This window comes from Oryctolagus cuniculus, chromosome 2 (genome assembly GCF_051225735.1).
Source record: "Oryctolagus cuniculus isolate XC-2025 breed Fujian yellow rabbit chromosome 2, ASM5122573v1, whole genome shotgun sequence".
Taxonomy (NCBI): Eukaryota; Metazoa; Chordata; class Mammalia; order Lagomorpha; family Leporidae; genus Oryctolagus; species Oryctolagus cuniculus.
In genome coordinates this window covers 204,476,651-204,500,382 of record NC_142868.1, presented here as the reverse complement: position 1 = coordinate 204,500,382, position 23,732 = coordinate 204,476,651, and the positions used below count along the sequence as shown (strand labels likewise).

Genomic DNA, 23,732 nt, shown 5'->3' with positions numbered 1-23,732 from the left:
AAGAACTCATTTCAGGTCTCCAGCATAGGAGAGACATCACTGCTGGCTCCTAGGATCTGCATTAGCAGGAAGCTAGATCCAGGTATTGAACTCGGGTACTTTCACGTGAGACGTCACATCTTAACTGTCATCTAAAAGCTGAGCTGAATGCCATGTAGTTCTCTATTTGTTGTGTCTTTATAGCAACATAATGCTGGCTTCATCAAAGAGTTTGGCAGGATTTTCATTTTTCGTCTAGTCTGTGAAGAACTGGAATTGGTTTTTCATTTTTCTTTATGTGTTGTGTCTTTATATCAATATAATGCTGGCCTCATTAAAAGAGTTTGGCAGAATTTTCATTTTTGGGGATAGTTTGAGAAGAATTGGAATTAGTTTTTCTTTAAGAGTCTTTAATGTAATTTGGCATTGAAACCATACGTTTCTGGACTGTTACTTGCTGAGACACTTTCAGTTAGTGCCTCATGCTTGCTACTCATTGTTGGTCTGTTTAATTTTTCTATTTCTTCTTAGTTCAATCTTAGTAAGTTCTGTATGTCTGAGAATTTATCTATTTCTTCTAAGTTTTTCAAATTGCAAACTATACTTTCAGGGATCATTTCTATAGTTCGCTAAGTTTTCCAAATTGCTAACTAATTATTCATGGTAATTATGTATGACCCTTGTATTTCTGTGCTGTATTCATAATGTCTCCTTTTTCATCTCTCATTTTAATTTTTTTTCTTGTGTTTTTTTTTAGATAATCTCGCTATTTGTCTATTTGGTTTGTTTTCAGAAATATCAACTTTTGTTGAACTTTTTTTATGCTTTAGTGTTGATTTCATTTATTCCTGCCCTGATATTTTTTCTTCTATTAATTTGTGGGGTGGTTTATTCTTGCTTTCCTAGGTCCTTTAAATGCATGATTACTTTTTTAATTTGAATTTTTCCCACTGTTAGATATAGACATTTACTGCTCTAACCTTCCACCTTTACTGCTGTTTTTGCTTTATTCAGGGATTCTCATGTGCCCTGTTTTCTGTTTCATTTTGCATCAGGAAATTTTTTAATTTCATTTCTAATTTCTTCAGTGACCTATTGGCTCTTTAGGGGCATGTTACTCAATTTCTTTGTATTTTTGTAGTTCCATTATTCTTCTTGTTGCTTTATAGTTTCATTTCTTTGTGGTCAGAGCAGATACATGATCTGATTTGTAATATTTTAAAGTTTGTTGAAGTTTATCGTGTAGCCTAATGGGTGATTGTACTGGACATTGTCCCAGGTGCTGGTGAGAATGTGTGTTCTGCAGGTTTGGGGAGAAATGTTCTCTGCATTTCTGTTAGGTCTATAGTGCAGATAACTCTGATATCTCTGTGTTTGTTTTCCATCTGGATTATTTGTTCATTGATAAAAGTGGAGTATTGAGATCTCAACTGTTATCATTGTGATGTGTATTTCTCCATTTAGATCAACCATTTGGTTTATACAGTTGGGTACCCCAGCATGAAGTGCATATATTTATAATTAGCTTCTTGCTAAATTGATTTCTTCATCATTATATAATGATGAATTAGTCCATCTCTTTTTACAGAGTTTGATTCACAGTCTCTTTTATCAAATATAAGGATAGTGACACCTGCTCAGTTTTGGTTTCCATTCATCTGGAATATCTTTTGCCATCCTTTCACTCTTGGTCTATATGTGTCTTTGCTGAGAAAATGACTTTATTTTCGTAGCCATGTTTCAATTTTTTAAAATCCATTTGACCAACCTATATCTTTTGATAGTAGAATATGTTGCTGTTTATATTCATTATTACTGATAGGTAAGAACTTACTCCTGTCATTTTTTTTTTCTAGTCATTTTGCATATTCTCTGTTCTGTCTTATTCTTTATTTTTTGGTTTGGTGGTTTTCTGTAGTGATAAGTTGCTGCTGCTGTTTGTATTCTTGTACTTTTTCATTTATCAGCTTTATCAGTGAGATTTTTTTCCTGATAGCAATAATCATCCTTTCACTTCTTATGTAGAACTCCCTCAAGCATTTCTGGTAAGACTGCTCTAGTGTTGATGAATTCTGTCTTCGCTTGTCTGAGAAAGATGTATTCTTTGTGGGCATGTTTTTAACTTCAGGGCTCTGAATATCTTCCATTCTCTCCTGGTCTGTAAGGTTTCCACAGAGAAATCTGCTGTTAGTCTGATGAAGAGTGCTTCATATGTGACTTCATAAGGGGAGTCCTCATGTGTGTTCTCGTATGTAGAGTTCTCATGTGTGTCCTCGTATGCAGAATGCCTCATGTGTGTCCTCATATGTAGAGTGCCTCGTATGTGACTTCATAAGGGGAGGACCTCATGTGTGTCCTCGTATGCAGAGTTCCTCATGTGTGTCCTTACATGTGACTTCATATGCAGAGTGCCTCATGTGTGTCGTTACATGTGACTTCACATGCAGAGTTTTCATGTGTGAACTCATATGCAGAGTTCTCATGTGTGTCCTCCTATGCAGAGTCCTCATGTGTGTCCTCATATGTAGAGTGCCTCGTATGTGACTTCATAAGGGGAGGACCTCATGTGTGTCCTCGTATGCAGAGTTCCTCATGTGTGTCCTTACATGTGACTTCATATGCAGAGTGCCTCATGTGTGTCGTTACATGTGACTTCACATGCAGAGTTTTCATGTGTGAACTCATATGCAGAGTTCTCATGTGTGTCCTCCTATGCAGAGTCCTCATGTGTGTCCTCATATGTAGAGTGCCTCGTATGTGACTTCATAAGGGGAGGACCTCATGTGTGTCCTCGTATGCAGAGTTCCTCATGTGTGTCCTTACATGTGACTTCATATGCAGAGTTCTCATGTGTGTCCTCCTATGCAGAGTCCTCATGTGTGTCTTTATATGCAGGGTGCATCATATGTGACTTCATGCTTTCTGTCTTCTGCTTTTAGATTTCTCTTTGACTTCTGATTGTTTGACTACAACATGCCTTGGAGTGTTGCAGTTGATTTCTCAACAATGTTGCAGTGGATTTGTTTCTGAGAGGAGGAGCGTGGTGGGGGCAAGAGGCATGGAGTCACCACACAGACCCCGGGAGTCGGGTGAAAGCAGGCCTGAGGCGAGCAGCCCACAGACTCGTTTATTTGAGTTAGTACAACAGCTTATATAGCTGAGACCAGCCAATCCAGTCAAGGGGCGGTCTGTGCCCCAACCAATCACAGCCTGTTGCCAGGCAGTTTCCAAATCTATCCAGTCACAGCCTGTTGCCAGTCAGGCTCTTGTCGCCAGGCAGTTTCTGAAACCATCCAGTCATGGCCTGCCATCAGTCAGGCTCTGTTGTCATGTGGTTTCCTCTGTTGTCATGTGGTCTCCGAAGCCATCCAATCATGGCCTATTGCCAGGCAGTTTCTGTTGTCAGCGGCCATCTTGGCATGAACTTTTCACCTCAGCGGCCATCTTGATATGACTTTTTCACCTCATTCTACCACATTAGAGCAGATCTATTTTTGTTTGAGCTACTTGGGACCCATCAAGCTCTCTTCTAGGACTTGGAAAATTTATAGCCATTGATCTGTTAAATGGGTTATCAGTGCTTTTTCACTTCTCTTCTACTTCTGGAATCCTCATAATACACATATTTCTTTGCTTAATGACATCCATAAGTCTCATGGAATTTATTCTTTTATATTTCGGGGCTGGTGCTGTGGCATAGTAGGTTAAGGATCCGCCTAGTGCACCCACATCCCATATGGGCACCAGTTCAAATCCTGGCTGCTCCACTTCTGATCCAGCTCCATGCAAATGTGCTTGGGCCCCTGTGCCTACGTGGAAGACCCAGAAATATCTCCTGGCTCCTGGCTTCAAATTGGCCCTGCTTAGGCTGTTTGGGGAGTGAACCAGCTGATGGCAGAACTCTCTCTCTGTAACTCTGCCTCTCAAGTAAATAAATAAATCTTTTAAAAAACTACCTTCCTTCCTTCCTTCCTTCCTTTTCTTCTTTTTTTTCTTTGATGTGTGTTTGTGTGCATGTATATCTGTCTGCCTGTCTGTCAGATGGGGTTATTTCAAAGACCCATCTTTGGGGCCGACATCGTGGCGGAGTAGGTTAATCCTCTGCCTGAGGCACTGGCATCCCATATGGGCATTGATTCTAGTCCTGGCTGCTCTTCTTCCAGTCCAGCTCTCTGCTGTGGCCTGAGAAAGCAGAAGATGGCCCAAGTCCTTGGGCCCCTGTACCCACATGGGAGACCGGAAAGAAGCATCTGGCTCCTGGCTTCGGATTGGCCCAGCTCTGGCCTTTGCAGCCATTTGGGGAGTAAACCAACAGACGGAAGACCTTTCTCTGTTTCTCCCTCTGTCTGTCACTCTACCTCTCAAATAAATAAAATCTTTACCCATCAACGATAGACTGGATAAAGAAATTATGGGATATGTACTCTTTAGAATACTATACTGCAGTAAGAAACAACGAAATCCAGTCATTTGCAACAAAATGGAGGAAGCTGGAACACATCATGCTGAGTGAAATAAGCCAGTCCCAAAGGGACAAATACCATATGTTCTCCCTGATCGGTGACGACTGACTGAACACCAAGAGGGAAACCTGTTGGAGTGAGGTGGACACTATGGGAAATGGTGGCTTGATCAGCATAGCCCTGACTGTTAATGAATAACTAAATACATTATCCCTCTTAGTAGTTTTTTTTATCTGTTCTACTTAATATGACTGGTTTAGATCTGTAATTGATGCACAGTTATTCTTAAGTGTTGAAAATTAACTGAAATGTGATCCCTGTTGAACATGGTGGTGGGAATGGGAGAGGGAAGAGATGTATAATTTGGGACATGCTCAGGCTGACTTGCCCCAAGTGGTGGAGTTGGAAGCATACCAGGGGATTCCAATTCAATCCCATCGAGGTGGCATGTACCAATGCCATCTCAATGTTCCAGGTGATCAGTTTCAGTTCACAGTTGGTCATGGTGAAGGGACTGGGAGTCAAAGGGAGCACATAGACAAGTCTAGTACCTGCTAACGCTAACTGATGGAGTAAATAAAGGGGAGAGTGATCCAACATGGGAAGTGAGAATCTCAGCAGACTCATAGAATGGCAGATGTCCTAAATAGCACTCTGGCCTCAGAATCAGCCCTAAAGGCATTCGGAGCTGGCTGAAAAGCTCATGAGAGTATTTCAGGCATGGAAAGCCAAGACACTCTGGCAAAAGATCTCTGCGAGTGAGATCCCAGTGGAAAGAACAGGCCATCAAAGAAGGAGGTACCTTTCTCTGAAGGGAGGAGAGAACCTCCACTTTGACTATGAGCTTGTCTAAACAAGATAAAATCGGAGAACTCAGAGGGCTTCCATAGCCTTGGAAACTCATGACTGGAGCATAGGGAGATTACTGATGCCATAGACAGGAGTGTCAATTGGTAAAGTCAACAACAGGAGTCACTGTGCACTTACTCCTCATGTAGGATCTCTATCCTTAATGTGCTGTACATTGAGATTTAATGCTATAACGAGTACTCAAACAATATATTTCACTTTGTGTTTCTATGGGGGTGCAAACTGTTGAAATCCTTACTTAATGCATACTAAACTGATCCTCTGTAAAAAAAAAAAAAAAGAAAAAAAAAAAAGAAATTATCAATTCCCAACTTGACTCTCACTGGGATTAAACATGACAATAGGTCTGATCTGATTTCATCATCATTTAAAAAAAAATCATCTATTATTTTTCACTTTATGTTTCTGTGCAGGAGCAAACTGTTGAAATCCTTACTTAATGTATACTAAGCTGATCTTCTGTATATTAAGATAATCGAAAATGAATCTTGATGTGAATGGAAGGGGAGAGGGAGTGGGAAAGGGGAGGGTTGTGGGTGGGAGGGACGGTATGGGGGGAAAGCCATTGTAATCCATAAGTCGTACTTTGGAAATTTATATGCATTAAATAAAAGTTTAAAAAAAAATAAAAAAAAGACAAAAAAAAATAAATAAATAAAATCTTTTAAAAAAATCCATCTTTAACTTCAGAAATTCTTTCTTCGTTTAATCCGTTATATATTTTTTCATTGATTTAATTTTTAAAGATTTATTTATTTATTTTCAAAGTCACAGTAACAGAGGGGGAGAAACAGAAATCTTCTATCTGCTGGTTCACTCCCCAGATGGCCACAACAGCCAGTGCTGGGCCAGGCAGAATCTCAGAGCCAGGAGCATCAGCTGGATTTCTGACATGGGTGGCAAGAGCCCAAACACTTGGGCCATCTTCCACTGCTTTTTCCAGGCCATTAGCAGAGGGCTGGATCAGAAGTGGAGCAGCCGGACAAGAATGAACCAGCGCCCACATGGGATGCCGGCATTGCAGGCTGCAGCTTTACCTGCTGTGACACAATGTTGGACCCCAAATTCTTCTTTCTTTTCTAATTTATTTATTTGAAAGGCAAAAAGAGAGATGATAGATAACTTCTGTCTACTGGTTCACTCCTCACATACCCAGGACAGCCAAGTGTGGGCTGAGGCTGAAGCTGGTAACCAGGAACTCAGTACTGGCCTCCATATGAGTGCCAAGGATCATTACTTGAGCCATCATTGCTGCCCCCAGGGTGTGCATTAGGATCCAGAGGCAGGCTTTGAATCCAGGCACTACGTAGGAGATACATGCATCTTAATCATTAGACCACATGTCTGCCCCACACTGAACTCTTCAACTCCCAGATTTCTATTTGGCTGTTTTGGAGGATTTTTCTGTCTCTTCATTGATTTCTCAGATCCTGAACTGCTCCTCAGTTGGTTGAATGTCTTTTGTATCCTCTTGCATCTCACTGAGTTTCCCCAGGGATTGTTATTTAAATTCCTTTGCAGGCCTGTCCCGCACTGGAGTCTTTTCCAGAGAGTCACTGTTTGTTTTGTTTCCTTGCTTTTCATACTTCTTGCATCCTACACTGATGTCTGCCCACCTTGTCTAACAGACACCACTTCCAGTTTTAGGAGCAGCTGTTGAAAGGGTAGATTTTTGTTATTGTTGTTTGGGGGTTATAGAGTGTCAGTTGGGTATGTATGTAGGTGACTACTTTTTTTTTTTAATTAAAGATTTGTTTATTTACTTGAAAGGCAGAGTTAGAAGGAGAGACAGAGAAATCTTCTATTCTCTGGTTTCTTCCCCAAATGGCTATAGCAGCAAGGGATGGACCAGGCTGAAGCCAGGAGCCAGGAGATTCATCTGGGTCTCCCCCATGGGTGCAGCAGCCCAAGTACTTGAGCCATCTTCTGCTGCTTTCCCAGATGTGTTAGCATGGAACGGGATCGGAAGAGGAGCAGCCAGGACTTGAGCCGGCACCCACATGGGATGCCAGCGTTGCAGGCAGCAGCTTAATCGGCTGCATGTGCGGTTCCTTTTTATTGGACATCATTTGTTCTGCTCAGGCATTTACTTGAACTTTTTCCTATTACAGAGTTTTTCTTCTCAGCTTTTTAAGAAATGCATAGTTCTCTACTAACAGTGTAGACTGAAATCTATGCTTATTTAACTACTTCTCTAGTGTCATCCCTTTGAGACTGTTGAGGACATGTGTTTCTTCCTGTTTTTCCCCCTGCATATCTCTATTTCGTGAGTATCTGGTTAACCAGTTTTGTCTTCAGAGATTTCTAGAAACTCTTAGAGAGGTAATAGATAATCACTCTACTAATGGATAACAGGCAGCCCTCACTTTGGTTTCCTGAATATGATAGGATTGACAAAATAAATACAAAATATGAGACTGTTTTGGGGACCCCAATCCAGACACCTACAAAAAGAGAATAAGCGTTTCTGTGTGGGAGCAAACTGTTGAAATCTTTACTTAATGTATGCTAAACTGATCTTCTGTATATAAAGAGAATCAAAAATGAAAAAAAAAAAACAGTAAGAAAATGAAGTGTTTTGTAGATGTCAGGTGAGGACTGTACAGTCAGCAAACCTGAGCAGGGCAGGTATTTTTTCGCTGAGGGGAAAATAAATGGTGTGTCCATCTTCTGAAGACTTGGGCCATTGTCCAGTTGCTCTGCATTGACACTGGAGATGTGCTGAGTGACAGCTCCTGAAGCCCCTCAGGCCTCGTTTTCTGGCCTCTCCTGGGGGCTTGGAGCTCTTACGTTCCTCTTCTGAGACATCACAGAGCACAATGCGTTTTTGTTAGTTTTTAACTCACACATTCTGAGCAACAACAAAGTTCAGGGGACTGATGGAAGGGAGACGGTAATTTTCTGGAAAGAATGACTCGAGTTGCAGAGGAATCCCAGCCCAGGTGCTGGGCAGTTGGGAGACTGCAGTGTGAAGCCAGCTTCTTCACACGGGTGTGCTATTACAGCGAGAACTCACGGCTTCTTTCTTGGTTCTCAGACGTCTTATCGGAAGAGCTGCTGGGCACGATCGCCAACCTGTCTGGCTGCCTCCCTCACATGCTGCCGCCCAAATGCCCAAACACCTGCCTAGCAGACAAGTACAGACTGATCACCGGAGCCTGCAATAACAGGTACGGCTTGCGGCCTTCCCTCGCCTCCTCACGGAGGCTGGATTTGACAGGCTTGGATGCCACCAGGAATGGGGCTCCGGGGAATACTTGTGAGTGTCCCCCCATGCAACCCTGGGCTCCTCAGCCCTCCTTCCTCTGGCCAGCTGACTTCGTCACCTGCACCCTGGGGTTCACCTCCAACATGCCCTATGCCCAGCATGGAGTCTGCACACATCCATGGTGGTAACAGTAATCAGTGCTGTTCAGTCACTTGGAGCCTGCTCTGCATCCCCGAGGGAGTCTGCCTCAGCACACGCTGGCCATTGCTGAGACAGTCGCAGGGTCAGGTGGTCATCACACCCCAGGCCGCCGCTGCCCTTCAGAGCTGTGTGAGCCACAGCATGCCCGCCCCCACTGGCTGCTGAGTGATATCACCAGACATGGAGCCCCTCTCTGGTGAACGTCCTTCAGGTGACCCCTAGATCGGGGTCCTACAGCTGCTCCCCTTCTGGCCATAGCCCCTCATGTGGCCTCTGGATGGTCTCCTGCATGAGTGTTGTCCCTCTCCTGCAACCCGTCCATGCCCTGGTGTGGCCCTGCCTCCTGTGCCTTGGTGGACCCTGGTACCCTGAGCTGGCCTCCCAGGTGTGCCCTGGCTGTGACCAACACTCTCCAGGGCTCTTTCGCACCTGAGTGCCAGCCTACCCTTGGCATCCTGGGCTCAGCTTCTGTGGCTTCCCCTGGGTCCTGTCTGACCCTAGGAGATACCTGGCCCCTGTGGAGACAGTCCTCCTCCTGCAATGGCTCTGGCTGTCCTGCCTGGCTTCGGTGGCTTTGATTCTAGTTTCCATGTTGCTGGTGAAATCCCGAGCTGGCCACCTCATGCTGCGAGCCCCCGCGACAGTCTTGGGGCGCTGCTGTGGCTGTGTGCATGGTGTGGGCCCAGACAGTGCAGGCTCAGGTATGAGTTAAGGCTCGGCACGACTTACAGGGTTTGCTGCAGCTTCCGTTCAGCATCTCCAGCCTCATCTTACTTAATGCTTGCTGTATTTGGGAACTGCTCCTGGAATCAGACATTTCATCCTGAAACATCTTTTTTTTTTTTTGAAAATGTATTTTTCTGTTGAATCAGTCTCATCATTGCTGGTGTAGATGATGATTTTTATCAGTCATGAAGGGCATGTTGCTCATCTACAGTAAGCGAGGATCTTTGTTTGAGACTCTTAATGGTCAAAATTCTTTATGGACCGTGGCCACCATGTCATGTTCTCTATTCTTTTTTAAAAGATTTATTCATTTATTTATTTGAAAAGTGGAGTTACAGAGAAGCAGGCAGAGACAGAGGTCTTCCATCTGCTGGTTCATTCTCCAAATGGCTGCAACTCTAAGTCTCCCACGTGGGTGCAGGACCCCAACCACTTGGGCCATCTTTTACTGCTTTTCCCAGGCCACAGCAGAGAGCTGGTTCAGAAGTGGAGCATCTGGGACTTGAACTGATGCCCATATGGGATGCCGGCACTGCAGACGGCAGCCCTACCTGCTATGCCACAGCGCTGGCCCCCCTGATATCGGAAATGACCCTCTAAAATATATATGAAAATGTGGCCCCTTAAAGTTCCCCAGAAGTGCCATCTGGGGTGCCACACATGTTACTGGGATTTGGGGTGCCATACGACATCACCATATGCTTATTAATAAGTCCCCAGTATTGATAAGATCCAGAGCATTCTTGCCTAAGATTTAGAGAAGAATTCTAAATACTGGCACAGATAAACGAGGCAGCATGGTGCATTTTAAGCTTTTATTTAGTGAGAAAGATGCAGAGGAGAGTGAGAGCTTTATCTAAGAGGAATAAATCTGGGTTCATACTGAGCACCAGCAACCAGCCACGTGGAGGAGCATCTAGGCCAGGAAGCCTAGGGCAGGTAGCCCGAAGGCCACGTGTCCTGGGGGTGCAGGGCTACAGCCAGCCCCCTCCTGGCTAGAGGCCAGGGAAAAGAAGAGGGAGCACAGACACATCGTGTCCCAGCTTTTAACCCACTTCCATAGGGGAGTGGTTAGTTACCCTGATTGGCCACATGTGGTGGAATGAGAAGGTGAGAAGGTCATGCCAAGATGGCCGCTGACAACAGAAACTGCCTGGCAATAGGCCGCGATTGGATGGCTTTGGAAACCACATGACAACAGAGCCTGACTGACGGCAGGCCGTGATTGGATGGTTTCAGAAACTGACTGGCAACAGGCTGTGATTGGTTAGGGCATAGACTGCCCCTTGACTGGATTGGCTGCCTTGGCTATATGAGCAGCTGTAGCAACTGAAATAAATGAGTCTGCAGGCTGCTCCCTCAGGCCCGCTTTCACCCGACTCCCGGGGTCTGTGTGGTGACTTTGCGCCTCTTGCCCCCCACCCCCACGCTCCTCCTCTGAGAAATGAATCCACAGGTGGGCACTCAAGTGTGGCCAGGTAGGGGAATGAGGTCACACATGGCATGGTGAAGGTATCAGGTAGGGCGTGAGGTCACACAGGGGCGTAACGAAGCCTTGGTCTTCCAGCTCACAAACCTAATCGATTTTAACCTGTATGCCTGTCTACTTCACCCCTGTTTAATTCTAAAACATCACCAGTGTTTCTTTTCTCTTTTGGGCTAGTTTCACACATTGTGCTTCTAGAATCTAACTTGCATATGTAGTGGGTTTTTATTGCTTTCTTTTTCTCTCTTAAAAGTCATTTCTGGCTGGCGCCGTGGCTCACTAGGCTAATCTTCTGCCTGTGGCACTGGCACTCCAGGTTCTAGTCCCAGTCAGGGTGCCAGATTCTGTCCCAGTTGCTCCTCTTCCAGTCCAGCTCTCTGCTGTGGCCCGGGAGTGCAGTGGAGGATGGCCCAAGTACTTGGGCCCTGCACCCCATGGGAGACCAGGAGGAAGCACCTGGCTCCTGGCTTCGGATCGGCGCAGTGCACCGGCCATAGCGGCCATTTGGTGGGGGGGAAACAAAGGAAGGAAGACCTTTCTCTCTGTCTCTTTCTCTAACTCTGCCTGCCGGCGCCGTGGCTCAATAGGCTAATCCTCCACCTTGCGGCGCCGGCACACCGGGTTCTAGTCCCGGTCGGGGCACCGGATTCTGTCCCGGTTGCCCCTCTTCCAGGCCAGCTCTCTGCTATGGCCAGGGAGTGCAGTGGAGGATGGCCCAGGTGCTTGGGCCCTGCACCCCATGGGAGACCAGGAAAAGCACCTGGCTCCGGGCTCCTGCCATCGGATCAGCGCGGTGCGCCGGCTGCAGCGGCGGCCATTGGAGGGTGAACCAACGGCAAAGGAAGACCTTTCTCTCTGTCTCTCTCTCTCACTATCCACTCTGCCTGTCAAAAAAAAAAAAAAAAAAAAAAAAAAAGTCATTTCCTTGCTGATGCTGCCGCTGCTGTGGCAGAGCAGTGTTGGATTTCGGATATTTGGGTGTTGACTATGAGCACATTTGAAGCCAAATGGTATTTGGATTTAACTTTTAAAAGCTCTGTATTAGTGGTAGATTTTCAATGTATTTTTATTTTTAATTGACGCATTATAATTGTGCTTATTTGTGGGGTGCCTGTGGCATTTCAGAACATCTACACAATGTTTGATGACCGGGTCAGGGTGATTGGCACACCCACCACCTCCAACACCTATCAGTTCCTTGTGTTGGGAACATCTGAATCGTCTCTACTGGCTATATTGAAGCAGCTAACTACTGTCAACCATGGCTACCCTGCTGTGCTGTGGACACTGGAAGTTCCTCCTCCTGTCCAGCTGCACCCCGTACCTATTAATCATCATCCCCTCACACCCTTTCCAGCCTCTGGTGACCACTCTTCTTTTCAGTTGGTTCAGCTTTTCAGCTTCTCATGGGTCTTAAAGTCCTCTCTCTCTCTGGAAGCTGGGTCTTCCCAGGGTCCGAATGTTTTCTCTCTGGAAGCTGGATCTTCACAAGATCTGAATGTCCTCTCCCTCCGGGTACCAGAACATCACATGGTCCACTGTTGCCCGGGAGCCGGGAGCTGGCACTGCACGTAAACCATGGCACCTTAGAGCCCCAGTGGGAGCAAACACATCTGTTTCTCTCCCAAACTGCCCTCCAGGAATGCTTCCAGTGCTGCCATTAATCCATATCTGATAAATGTGGTGCCATGATTGTCTCTGGGAGATGCAGCTGATCCGAGTCTAGAAGTGAGAGGAGAGCCAGGCAGGGGTCAGCCAAGCCCACCCTGATGGCCCTGACATGCCGGGAGCCTGATGCCCACATAATCCAGTCTTAAAGAACAAGCTTTTTTCTACCAGAAAATTCTCAGGTTTTTGTCCTTTGAGCTCATAATTTTATTCGTTTGCTTTTTTCCAAATGTAGGATGTTTTATGCTTAAAAGTCTTTTTTTTTCTTTTGCATATCCCTTTGCTTTTACATAACTTGTGCAGATATGTAAGATTTAAATTTATTCACTTATTTTATACATTCATATAATTACATCATATATTTGTATATATATTTGTATATTTATACATTTTTAATTGTGTATATTTTAGAAATTGCAATTTTATATTCAGAAAATATTCAGTGAGCACAAGAGTAAAAATATTAGCTGTTTTCTTCAATATTTAGATAATTTTATGATTGTTATTAAGACAAAACACAAGAAATCAGCCCAGATATATTACAGATGTTGATGGGTAATTGGCACATAGGTAGATTTCTGATGGAATTACTGACAGGACAGACAGAAGCATGGTTAGTTCTCCTGCCGCTTGGGCGAACGTCCCCCACTGGCTGATGGAGCAGGCACTGCGGTGAGCTGGCAGCCTGTTTGCGCCTGCCGTATCGTTGCACTGGTGCACAGTGGGTAGTGCCCCTTCACTCCGTGAAGCACTCCACTGTGGATAGTGAGTCATGATTGCCAGACTCGGTGCAGAACGAGACGAGGCAATACCTGCGTGGTTCTTCTTTGCCTCTACAGATGAGAGGTGTAATGTGTGTTTGGAGACAGGTTTGTTACAGTGGTGGAACCTGGTCCTCAAAACTCTTTCTGAGGTATATAAGAAAATTAACATGCAGCAAGCTATCATTAACATGACTTTTATTGATTTATCAGCAATCAGGTTTCTCAGTTTCTGGAAAATTATCCAAGACATATCAAATTAGTCATACCTGTTCCTTTCTACTTAGAGGGACCTTACTTAACAGAATATACTCAGAAGTAGTTTGTAAACTGAAGCGTACCTTTGTCTTATCATGCACTTTAGATATACTTTGGTCAAAATAGATTTTGATCGACAGAATTAAACTGCAGACCATTCTACTTAAGAAAATATTCCCATCTAAATCCATTCTCACTGCCAAATCAATCTCAGAAAAGCACAATGTATTAAAAACCTTATTTTTAATTCAAATAAATGTATTAACACCTGTTCCCGTGACAACCATCTCACTTCTGAATTTAGACGCTGCAGCAAGTTTCCAAGCAGCCCATTTCCAGCAGAAATTCTGTCTTGCAAACACAGGACCAGAAAAGATGAGATGTAGGGGGCTTTATGAAGCTTTGCTAAAGCATGTTTAATTACCGTGATTTTTAAAAATGTCTCCTCATTCGGAGCCCAGACGTTTCCATCCTGCAGGGAAAATATCCCATGGTGATTCTAGGAGGGAGGGAGGCTCGCTTTGGGAAAGCGAAGTCGAGCAAGTGCTTCAGGAGGGAAGGCGGGAAAGGGACACTGCCTGGCGGGACTCCTGTAGACAGGTGTGTTTAGGCTTAGGGAAGAGCAGTGGCCTGAAGCATGGGAAAGCGATTCCCTGCAGGCCAGCCACACCCTTGGACCCAGGAGAGCCTGCAGACCCACCAGACAGCTGGCCCAGCTGGGCACCTCCTTAAGCCTAGAGTCCCAGGGATGCTACCCCTTTCCTGTCCTTGAGAATGGTGTCGTATCTGGGACTTGATGCTGCTTTCTCAAACACGTGCACATTTGTTTCCCCAGAGACCATCCCAGATGGGGTGCCTCCAACACTGCACTGGCCAGATGGCTCCCTCCTGTCTACGAAGATGGCTTCAGTCAGCCCAGGGGCTGGAACCCCGGCTTCCTACACCACGGCTTTCCACTGCCTGCGGTTGGTACCTCCGGACGCTACTTAAACTGGGTCGGGATTGGTTTCCCAACATAGCTGTGGAGGAAACTAACCTTTATCTGTGCTCTTGCTCCGTGTGCTGGCGCTGCCTTACACTGAGATAATTCCTCGTGGCCCCCAACCTCTCTGAGGTCACTGTCCCTGCTAGGAAGCCAAGGAGCCAAGGCTCCATGCGATCTGCAAGCCACACAGAATAGGGACAGCGTTCCTGGTAAGGTCTGCCCAGCACTGTTCTCTCGGCCCTGACGGTCACTGCGGTGTTTGCAGACAAATCCCTTTGCTGCTCAGGTAGAAGCTGAGGTGCACTGAAAGACACACATTAATTAATCCACTCCTGTATACAAAGGTGATTATCACTGCTCCCAGAGCTCAATGCGTTTGTTAAATGAACTCACACCTAACCTACTGGTCAGTCTGGTGAAACAAGGGGTCATTTAACCAAGGTGATCACCCCCTGCAGTGAACGAGTGTGCGTCCTTGTCCAGTGTTCGGTATGGGATGCTCAGTTCAGCCCAGAGGACTCGGTGTCAGGAGTGAGGTCCAACACAGGCCGGCACGGACTGGTACGGCATCACAAGGCTCCCCTGAGAGGCGAGCAGCTGTCCCTGGGCAGCTGTGCCAGGTGATGCTGGAGTGAGAGGACCCAGTGTCCCCAGAGGCTGCTGAGGTCAGGGGATGAAGCAGTGGGCACCACAGTTACTTTCCTGCAAGTCACCTGCATTCTTGGCCTCAGCCAGACTCTGCAGCATGGGCAATGCTGCCTCACCTGTTTAATGCTGAGGCTTTGATGGTTAGGTTTGGTGACACGTTGATGCCATAAACCCATGCTCGCTCTGAATTACACTGTTTAGAAAGATCCAAGCCCAAGTATCTTTAAACACGGACTGCATGGGCCTCCTACTTTTGCTGTAGCAGATTGATTAAGGGATTTTCATGGCTTCAATCACCCAAGCAGACTGCCTTCCAGTTACGTGTCAGAAGCCAGAGGCGCGTTCCCCTGGGCTCGGCTGAGGTCTGGCAGGGCTGCTTCATTCTGGAGGCTCCAGGGCCGGGCCCGGGTCTGCCTCTTCCAGCCTCTCGAGGCCGTGGTCAGCTCATGCCTGGTTGCATTGCCTGGGCCTCTCCCAGAGCACACCCGGTGACTGCAGCCAGGAAATGTTCTCGGGTTTCCAGCACCTATGTGACTAGACTGGACTCCCTGGAAATCCCGGACAGTCACCTCGCAAGGCCCTCAACTGACACAACTGCAGCTTCCAAGGATGGGGGAGGGGGTGCCCTCTGACCCGCAAAGAGTTGTGTTCACCACACTTGCACAGCACATCCGCTCCCTCCCGAGTTCCCCCAATCCCATCCCAGCTCAGCATCAGCTCCTGATCTCAGCATGGAAGTCGTCCACAGCAGGGGTGGGGAGCCCCATGTATGATCCATCCTGGGGCAGAATTCCTCCCTCAAGGTGTGTGAGGAGGAGAAATCAGCCCAGTGCAGAAAGGAAGAAATGGGAAAGCTAAGTCAATCCCAAGCACTTCGGAAATCCAGACGAGCAAACTCCCTCGCGTTCCTGGGCCTTAGGGTAGCCCCCGATGTCAGGACTGTGCCCTGTGAGCTGTGCACCGCCTTGTACTGACCTGAGAGTGACCCCTGGTGTTGGAGCTATGCCCTGAGCTGTGCACCACCTCATCCTGACCTGAGAGTGACCCCTGGTGTTGGAGCTATGCCCTGAGCTGTGCACTTCATCATGACCTGGGGTGAGCCCTGGTGTTGGAGCTATGCCCTGAGCTGTGCACCACCTCATCCTGACCTGGGGTGAGCCCTGGTGTTGGAACTATGCCCTGAGCTGTGCACTTCATCATGACCTTGGGTGAGCCCTGGTGTTGGAACTATGCCCTGAGCCCTGCACTGTTTCATCCTGACCTGGGTGACCCCTGTGTCCGGGCTGTGCCCTGAGCCCTGCACTGTTTCATCCTGATGGTTACGCGTTATGTGGGTGACCCATAGCTTCATCCCCAGGTTCGGGAGGTGACAAGACAAGTGATTCGAGCCCCCAATGAGGCTGTGACAGATGATGAGCAGCACTCGGATTTCCTGACGGCATGGGGACAGTACATCAGTCACGACATCGCCTTCACACCCCAGAGCCCCAGCAGAGCCTCGTTCTGGGGGGGAGCTGACTGCCAGCTGACATGTGAGAACCAAAGCCCATGTTTCCCCATACAGGTAATTTTGAAGCCTTCCAAAATGTCATCATGATGTGAGCAAATGTCACTTTTCAAATCAAGCAGGAAAATGTAAAGCGAAACGCCAGAACCCGCTCCTGTCCCATTCCCAGGGGTTACCAGCTGTTGTGACTTTCCTAGGCTCCCCACCAGAGGTTACCACAATCATCTCAGACCCTGTGCGTCTCGCACATGAATGCGTGTGTGCGTGTACTGGATGCATGCTCTCTCCATCTCGCTCGGTGCAGGAACGTGACTGAGCTGTGTCAGCTGCTGCAGCTGATGGACAAGTCAGGGAGCCCGAGGGGCTCTGCTGCATTGCCTTCCCTTGATCACACACCCATTTCCACTGTCACCAGCACAGACAGGGACAGTGCTGGATTTTGTCCCAGGATTTCTCATTACTTCTCCACAGAAAGCAGCCTGAAGCCAGCAAGAACGTCTTTTGATAGAAGCCTGGGCTGTTCAAGCCCACGTCCTCGCTGACGCTCGCTCGGCAGCCCTTGCTGGCAGCTGCTCTGTGCGCGCCGCGCTTGAGTGAACCAGCAACCCGACTTTGGGCTTCTCTGGAGGAGGCCTCAACTGGCAAGGCCCTGAATGGACCCAGGATGGACCCAGGACAGGAGACGCTGTGAGAGTCACAGAAGCAGCCCCAACCAGGTCCCATCTCCCCCTGCCCAGGGAAGGGCACCCCTTGTCCCCCTTCCTCTCCATCTGAGGTGGAAACTATTTGCGGTGTCTCTGGCGACCAGAGCCCAGTTCTCACCTAAGTGGCTCCAAACCTGAACTACTGCAAACCCACTGAGCTATGCAGCCTGGAGAAGCGGTTTTTACCTCCACCTCTCACACAGATCTTGGGTTCCAGCCTTGCCTTGTAACTCCTTAGCTATGACTACACAGGTTTGTTGTCTATACAAAAAAAAAAAAAAGAAAAAGAAAGAAAAGAAAAGTCTGTTCCCACCTGCTAATGTAGCACTTGTTCATGGCGATCATTTGCATCAGAAAATAGTGGAAATAACTTGATCACAGAATGTGAATTAAGTAGACTCTAGTACATGGGAAATATAACTGTCAGTAATTCCACTACAAAATGATGTTCTTGGAAATGGTAAAATGGTTCTTGAGTTAGTGAAATTGATATGCCATTTTTCTAGTGGTCATTATTGAGCATATATTACTTTTGAATTTATAGAAAATTAGTTTTTAGATCATTTAAAAAGTAAGGGAGTGGGCCTGTGGTGCAACAGTCTTCCCATTTCGGGCGCCCACATCCCACATCCCACATCATAGACCTTGGCTTCAATCTCAGCTCCTCCGCTTCCTGTCCAGCTTCCTGCTAACGTCCACCCTGGGAGGCAGCAGGTGATGGCCCAAGTACTTGCTTCTCTGCCCCCAACATAGAAGACCCAATTTGAGTTCTGAGTTCCTGGCTAGATCTCTCTACCTGCCTTTCAGATAGAATGAAAGTAAACAAATTGACACTGAAAAATAAAAGTAAAAGGCATGACTCCATCTAGCGGAGGGATGGTTGTGTGCCAGGAGTGAGAACAGCAGAGCAGGCCTGCCCTTCTAGGACTTCCTCTGGGACCTGTGCATCCTGGGAATTTGCCCCCTGGCTTGTACATAAGTGTTCTGTCAGCTATCCAACTCCTCTGCTCTCCAGGGTAGGGTTTTGTGTCAAATGATTTAGCTGAAGGTCACTCCAGTGAGATGAAAAGCATGAGAACCCCTGGAACCAACCCCTCGAGCCCACCAGTCGGTGCATCCCCCGTTAGTGTTGGAAGTGCTGGGTGGCCTGGCTCTGGCAGACCGAGTGTGGCCTCTGAGTATTTGCAGAGGAATGTGAGGCTGGAAGGTTGGCGGTGAGCTTGGAAGCAGCTGGGATTTCTGAATCCCAAATAAAAACAAAATGATCCAGTTTCTCAGCCCCATGTTTGCTCACCATTCCTAAGGCAAACATGCTTCCAGCATCTGCCTGAGACTATAAAGCAAAGTGTTTTAAGTACCTGTGCACGGACTCACACTGCCAAGGCACCTCTGCACCTCCCTGGTCTTAGGGGTCCCCCTCCCCACATGTGACCTCGGCCTGCAGGGCAGCGGGAGACCAAGGACTGCAGAAAACACCTGCTTGTGGATGGGCTCCAGGCACTGATAACTGAAGGTCTGCTTTAGAAAGCTTAATTAGATGCAGCTATCACCGTCTCTGCTAAGGAATTCATCACTTAGCTGCTTCAGCTACCCCTGCAGGCACTGTATGGCTTGAGTCCGGTTTTGCTGCTGATTTCTGCTGAGCAGTGAGCTGGTATACGGGTACCAGTCTCCAGCCAGTGTCCGTCATGGAAGGGCGGCCCCCCTCTGTCTCTGCCCCCTCTGTCCTCACTCTCACGGCACTGTCTCTCCCTGGCTCTCTGTGCTCATTGCTTGGGGCCATCAGCACCACGGCGCCGTTTCTCCAAGGGCATTGGTGCCTTTGCTGCCAGGCCTTGCACTCGGCCCTCACTGAGCCCTCTCCTCCATGTGTCCCCTCCCTCTGGCCGTGTGTGCTTCCTTGGGGCTGTTATTTCCTTGGTTCTCTGCATCGCTCGCCTGTGCTGCAGGTAGCAGCAGGAGAATCGCATGCATAGTTAAACTCTGCATCGTTTCTTGTGCCTGTGTTGCTCCGTAAAGTTTCTCTGATGCACCCACGCTTTGCCATGGTGCATGGGGCTGGCCTGTCCCTGTCATGTCCCTCCCACCCATTGGCCAGTCTGAACTCCAACCTTCTATTTACCTCTTTTTGCATTTTTCTTTTTAAAATAGTTACCCATTTTTAGTAATAACTGTATGCATCACTCGCAGATACATGAACATTGTAAAAATTCGAATATTACTATAAGCTGAAGTCGCTGCTGTCTTTCACTCTCAGTTCAATTCTGCTCTCTGGAATTGATTATGCACTCAGTTTGGTTTGCTATTATTATCCACAAGGCGCCAATCAATCAACCAGTAGATGGATACAAGATAAAAGTAGAGATGTGTCCTGTGCACGCGGCCATTTGTTTCTGGGTTTATAACAAGTGGAACTAGAAGACAGGGTTATGTGCATGCTTTAATTGTAATGAATACTCGCAAAGTGCCCAAGAACAGTGGGATCGTAAGTTGTGTTTTCTAATCGGTTATTTCTCAGCAGCCATGAATGTAACTTGACGTGTTGAGGAGCAGAGAAAGGAGCAGTGTGCACTGCACGTCACTGCTGAATGACAGCCGCCCTCTGGTCCCACCTTTGTTCCCTTCAGTTCGGGTTCCATAGCTGGACACACAGAGTCTCTGCACAGTCTCGGCATCAGTGCTTAGTCGTACACAACTGCTCGCCTTGTAATTTTGCTGGTGGTGCAGTTGTTTTCGTCGGGTTCTCAATTTTGATGTTTCAGTGAGTCAGCCTGTGCCCTCTGTGCCACGTGAGTTGTCTTACTAAGCAGTGCTTCCCGGCCTGAAGGTGTGAATGCGCGGTATGGTTTCCTTTGAATATTTTCCAGATGGGGGTTTTATAGAAAACTTTATTAGGGATTTACTTTGACCAACAGTGAGAGGTCGGGATCTACTAGGGTGCTTTTCTAAGTGGTGATCACTTTGAGCAGGTTCCCTTTTCCACAGATTCCGACGCAGTCCTCTCAGACGCCCACCTGCCCCCCGCTCAGTCCTTGCACCACGGCCTCCCGACGGACACCCCATCACAGCCGTGTCCTCCACGCTGTCTTCCGTCTTAGGAACCCATCTTGACTCTTCGCTCCTCCACGGAGCTGCAGCCCGGCCCTGTCCAGCTGGGGCAGTTCTGTTGAGAGGCTCACCAGGATCTGCGTTTCCGCACGCGGGTCTGTGAGCCTCAGGCCTTATGAACTGACCTGTCCTCTTCAGTCACCGGCTCACTTCCCCCTGGCGTTTTGTGTACGCTCCTAGAGTTTGATGGTTAGTCTGTTAGTGTGTTGCATCAACGCTGACAGATCATGATTGCTTTTCTGCCATAGTGAATAAAACCCGGCTAAAGTGTATCTGTAATCGCCCAGCCCCCACATCTGCAGAGACACGTTGATGCTTTTGAATGCTGTCTTGTGCCTGGGTTTGCCTCCTGGCTCCACTTCATCTATTTCTACAAAGATTTCAATTTATTTTAAAATGTGTCTTTGATCAGTGGTTATCCAGGAGAATTTTATGGCCAGCTTATTATTTGTGCTCTCTAACTTAACCCCATTCTTTCTTTTCTGATCTTGGGTGAAGGGTGAAGACTGACGTGTCTGTTGCCGGGGTCCTCTGAGCTTTTCCATTCTTTAGCTTTATTTTAGCTGATGAGACTCTGGGCTCTTGACTGTGGTTTCCTGGTGGCCCTAGCGGTCCAAGCCCTCCTGCTCTGCACTCCAGCCTGGGCCCAGCTTCCTGAGGGGTCTCAGTGGACACCCCTTCCTTGTGGGCTGGACCTGGGCTCACCCAGCCTTCTCCTTTTCCCCAGGGTGACTCCCTCTGTGGCCTTGTCATGTGCGTGAATTCCAGTGCCACAGGTATAGAAGGTCCTCTGTGAGCTGCCCCTGGCCCTCAGGTCCGTGCCCACCTGAGTGGCCCCAGGTCCTCTCTTCCTCATTCCTCACCAGGCAGGGCTGTGTACTCTGGGGTTTTCGTAAGAGGCCTCCCTCCAGAACCTGTCCATCCCCTGTGCCCTGCCTCTGTGGGCAGGTGGTCTGACCTCTGGGCCTCAGACCCAAGGCAGGAGGATACCTGTGAGGATTCTACTTCCTGGAGCTGGGAAAGGCCCAGCATCCCAGAGCAGGGCTGACCCGGGCACATCCCAGTGGGGCAGAGCTGCGCACTCTGCATGGCCCCGGCCTGACTGCCCAGGAAAGCTGTGAAGGTGCCGGGAGAGTGCAGGGTCTCGGTGTTGACCACAGACGCAGCTGTCAGACCACAGGCAGAGCTGGAACCGGACCCAGCGGCCCTGCTCCTCCAGCCAGCAACCCCCTGTGACTCTGCCCCATGCCCTTAACGGAAGCCCAGGTAATGGGGGCGAAGAGGTCAGCAGGACCCCAGGGGCAGGAGCAGGACACTGATCAGGGACACCCTCTCCTCTGGTGAGGGCTCCATCCCACCGGCTCTGCCTGTCCCAGGAAGGGCAGGAAGGGCCTGTGGGCTGATCCCACAGGGAGAGCACAGGGGCACAGGAAACCCTGGCATTGATGGTCGTCCCTGCCTAGGGCTCCTCGTGTCTCTAAGAGGGTGCCCGAGGTGACCTCCACTCTCCCCTCTGCCCTGCAGCTCCCTGGGAACGCCTCGCCCACCGCCTGTCTGCCCTTCTACCGCTCCTCTCCCGCCTGCGGCACTGGGGACCAGGGCGCGCTCTTTGGCAACCTGTCCCAGGCAAACCCGCGGCAGCAGATGAACGGGCTGACTTCCTTCCTCGACGCTTCCACCGTGTACGGCAGCTCCCCCGCCTCTGAGAAGCAGCTGCGCAACTGGACCAGCGCCGAGGGGCTGCTCCGCGTCAACACCCGCCACCGGGACGCAGGCCGTGCCTACCTGCCCTTTGCACAGCACGTGCCCGCCGCCTGCGTGCCAGAGCCTGGAGCCCCGGGAGAGCCCCACGCCCCTTGCTTCCTGGCTGGGGATGGCCGTGCCAGCGAGGTCCCCTCCCTGACAGCCGTGCACACGCTGTGGGTGCGCGAGCACAACCGCCTGGCTGCCAAGTTCAAGGCCCTCAACCCGCACTGGAGTGCGGACACCACATACCAGGAGGCGCGCAAGGTGGTGGGCGCCCTGCACCAAGTGAGTGAGCAGTCACCGTGGGCACCCTGCAGGGTGGGTTGAGGCCTTGGGCGCCCTGTTTGGAAGAGTGCAGAATCCAGCTACCGGTGGCTACACAGGCGGCTATGGATGCCCCGTAGAGGTGGGCACAGAATCCAGGGTGCCCTGCAGCAGGTGCAGGCAAGGTCATCGTGGGCACCTTGCCCAAGGACGTGGGGCTAACTCAGGAGCTGCAGGCTTCCCTCCACACACCCCCCCGTCGTTATGATGATCCCAATGCCAGTCCCACCCTAGTGACAGGCTCAGCCCACCCAGGACTTCCACACTTTGCAGATTTTAGCCCATTGAACAGCCCTCATAAGAACCCTTCAGGTGGTGGACGCCAATGATTCTGGTGTTTTTCTGTTTTGCGAACAGTGGAGTAAATAAAGGACTCCATGTTCCTGGGTGAGATTTCTGAAACAGCAAGTTAAACTAAGCAGCCGTGTTAACTCTTCTCTTCATGTTGTGATTGTTTTTAACACTGAATCTGACTGTCTCGAATGGAGACCGTTTGTGTACTCATGGTAATGTGAGAGTGACTTGCACAGGTAAAACACCATGGCTGAATCTGCTGTCTTGCTGGGTGATGTAAGACGAGTGCAGAACCTTGTGTTAGTAGTTCCCACCCGTGTGTCTCCATCGCTCCAGGCCCTGGATGGGCAACCCCATTTTACGGAGAAGCAAAGTGAGTCTTGTCCAAGCATTCATGACTGCTGCAGGCGAGAGTCCAGGCACCCAGCCTGGAAGCCCCCACGGCCCAGGCAGTGACCCCTTGGTTGCTGAGTGGTGAGGGGACCTGAGCCTCGGGGACAGGCTGGGCAGCAGCAGGGAGTGAGTCTGTCTTTATCGACCACATAGGACCGTGTGAGTGTTCAGTGCCTGTCAGCCACAGCCAAGGCTGGTTAGGCATGTGTGTCTGTGTGCATGTCAGGTTAGGCATGTGTGTGCATGTATGTGTGCAAATTAGGTTAGGCATGTGCGTGCATGAATGTGTGTGTGCAGGGTATGTTAGGCATATGTGTGCATGAATGTGTGTGTATGTCAGGTTAGGCGTGTGTGCATGAATGTGTGTGCATGTCAAGTTAGGCATGTGTGTGCATGTATGTGT

At 48.6% G+C, this 23,732-nt stretch overlaps 1 protein-coding gene across 1 annotated transcript in view; it reads left to right on the top strand.

Annotated features, from left to right (window-relative positions):
• TPO (thyroid peroxidase) overlaps positions 1-23,732 on the top strand; it is an 81,754-nt gene that overhangs the window by 35,310 nt on the left and 22,712 nt on the right. Inside the window, exons 7-10 of the mRNA XM_070069763.2 lie at positions 8,350-8,482; positions 14,456-14,585; positions 16,611-16,817; positions 22,097-22,603. Of these exons, the coding sequence (XP_069925864.1) occupies positions 8,350-8,482; positions 14,456-14,585; positions 16,611-16,817; positions 22,097-22,603 (977 nt within the window). The remainder of the gene's footprint in view (positions 1-8,349; positions 8,483-14,455; positions 14,586-16,610; positions 16,818-22,096; positions 22,604-23,732) is intronic.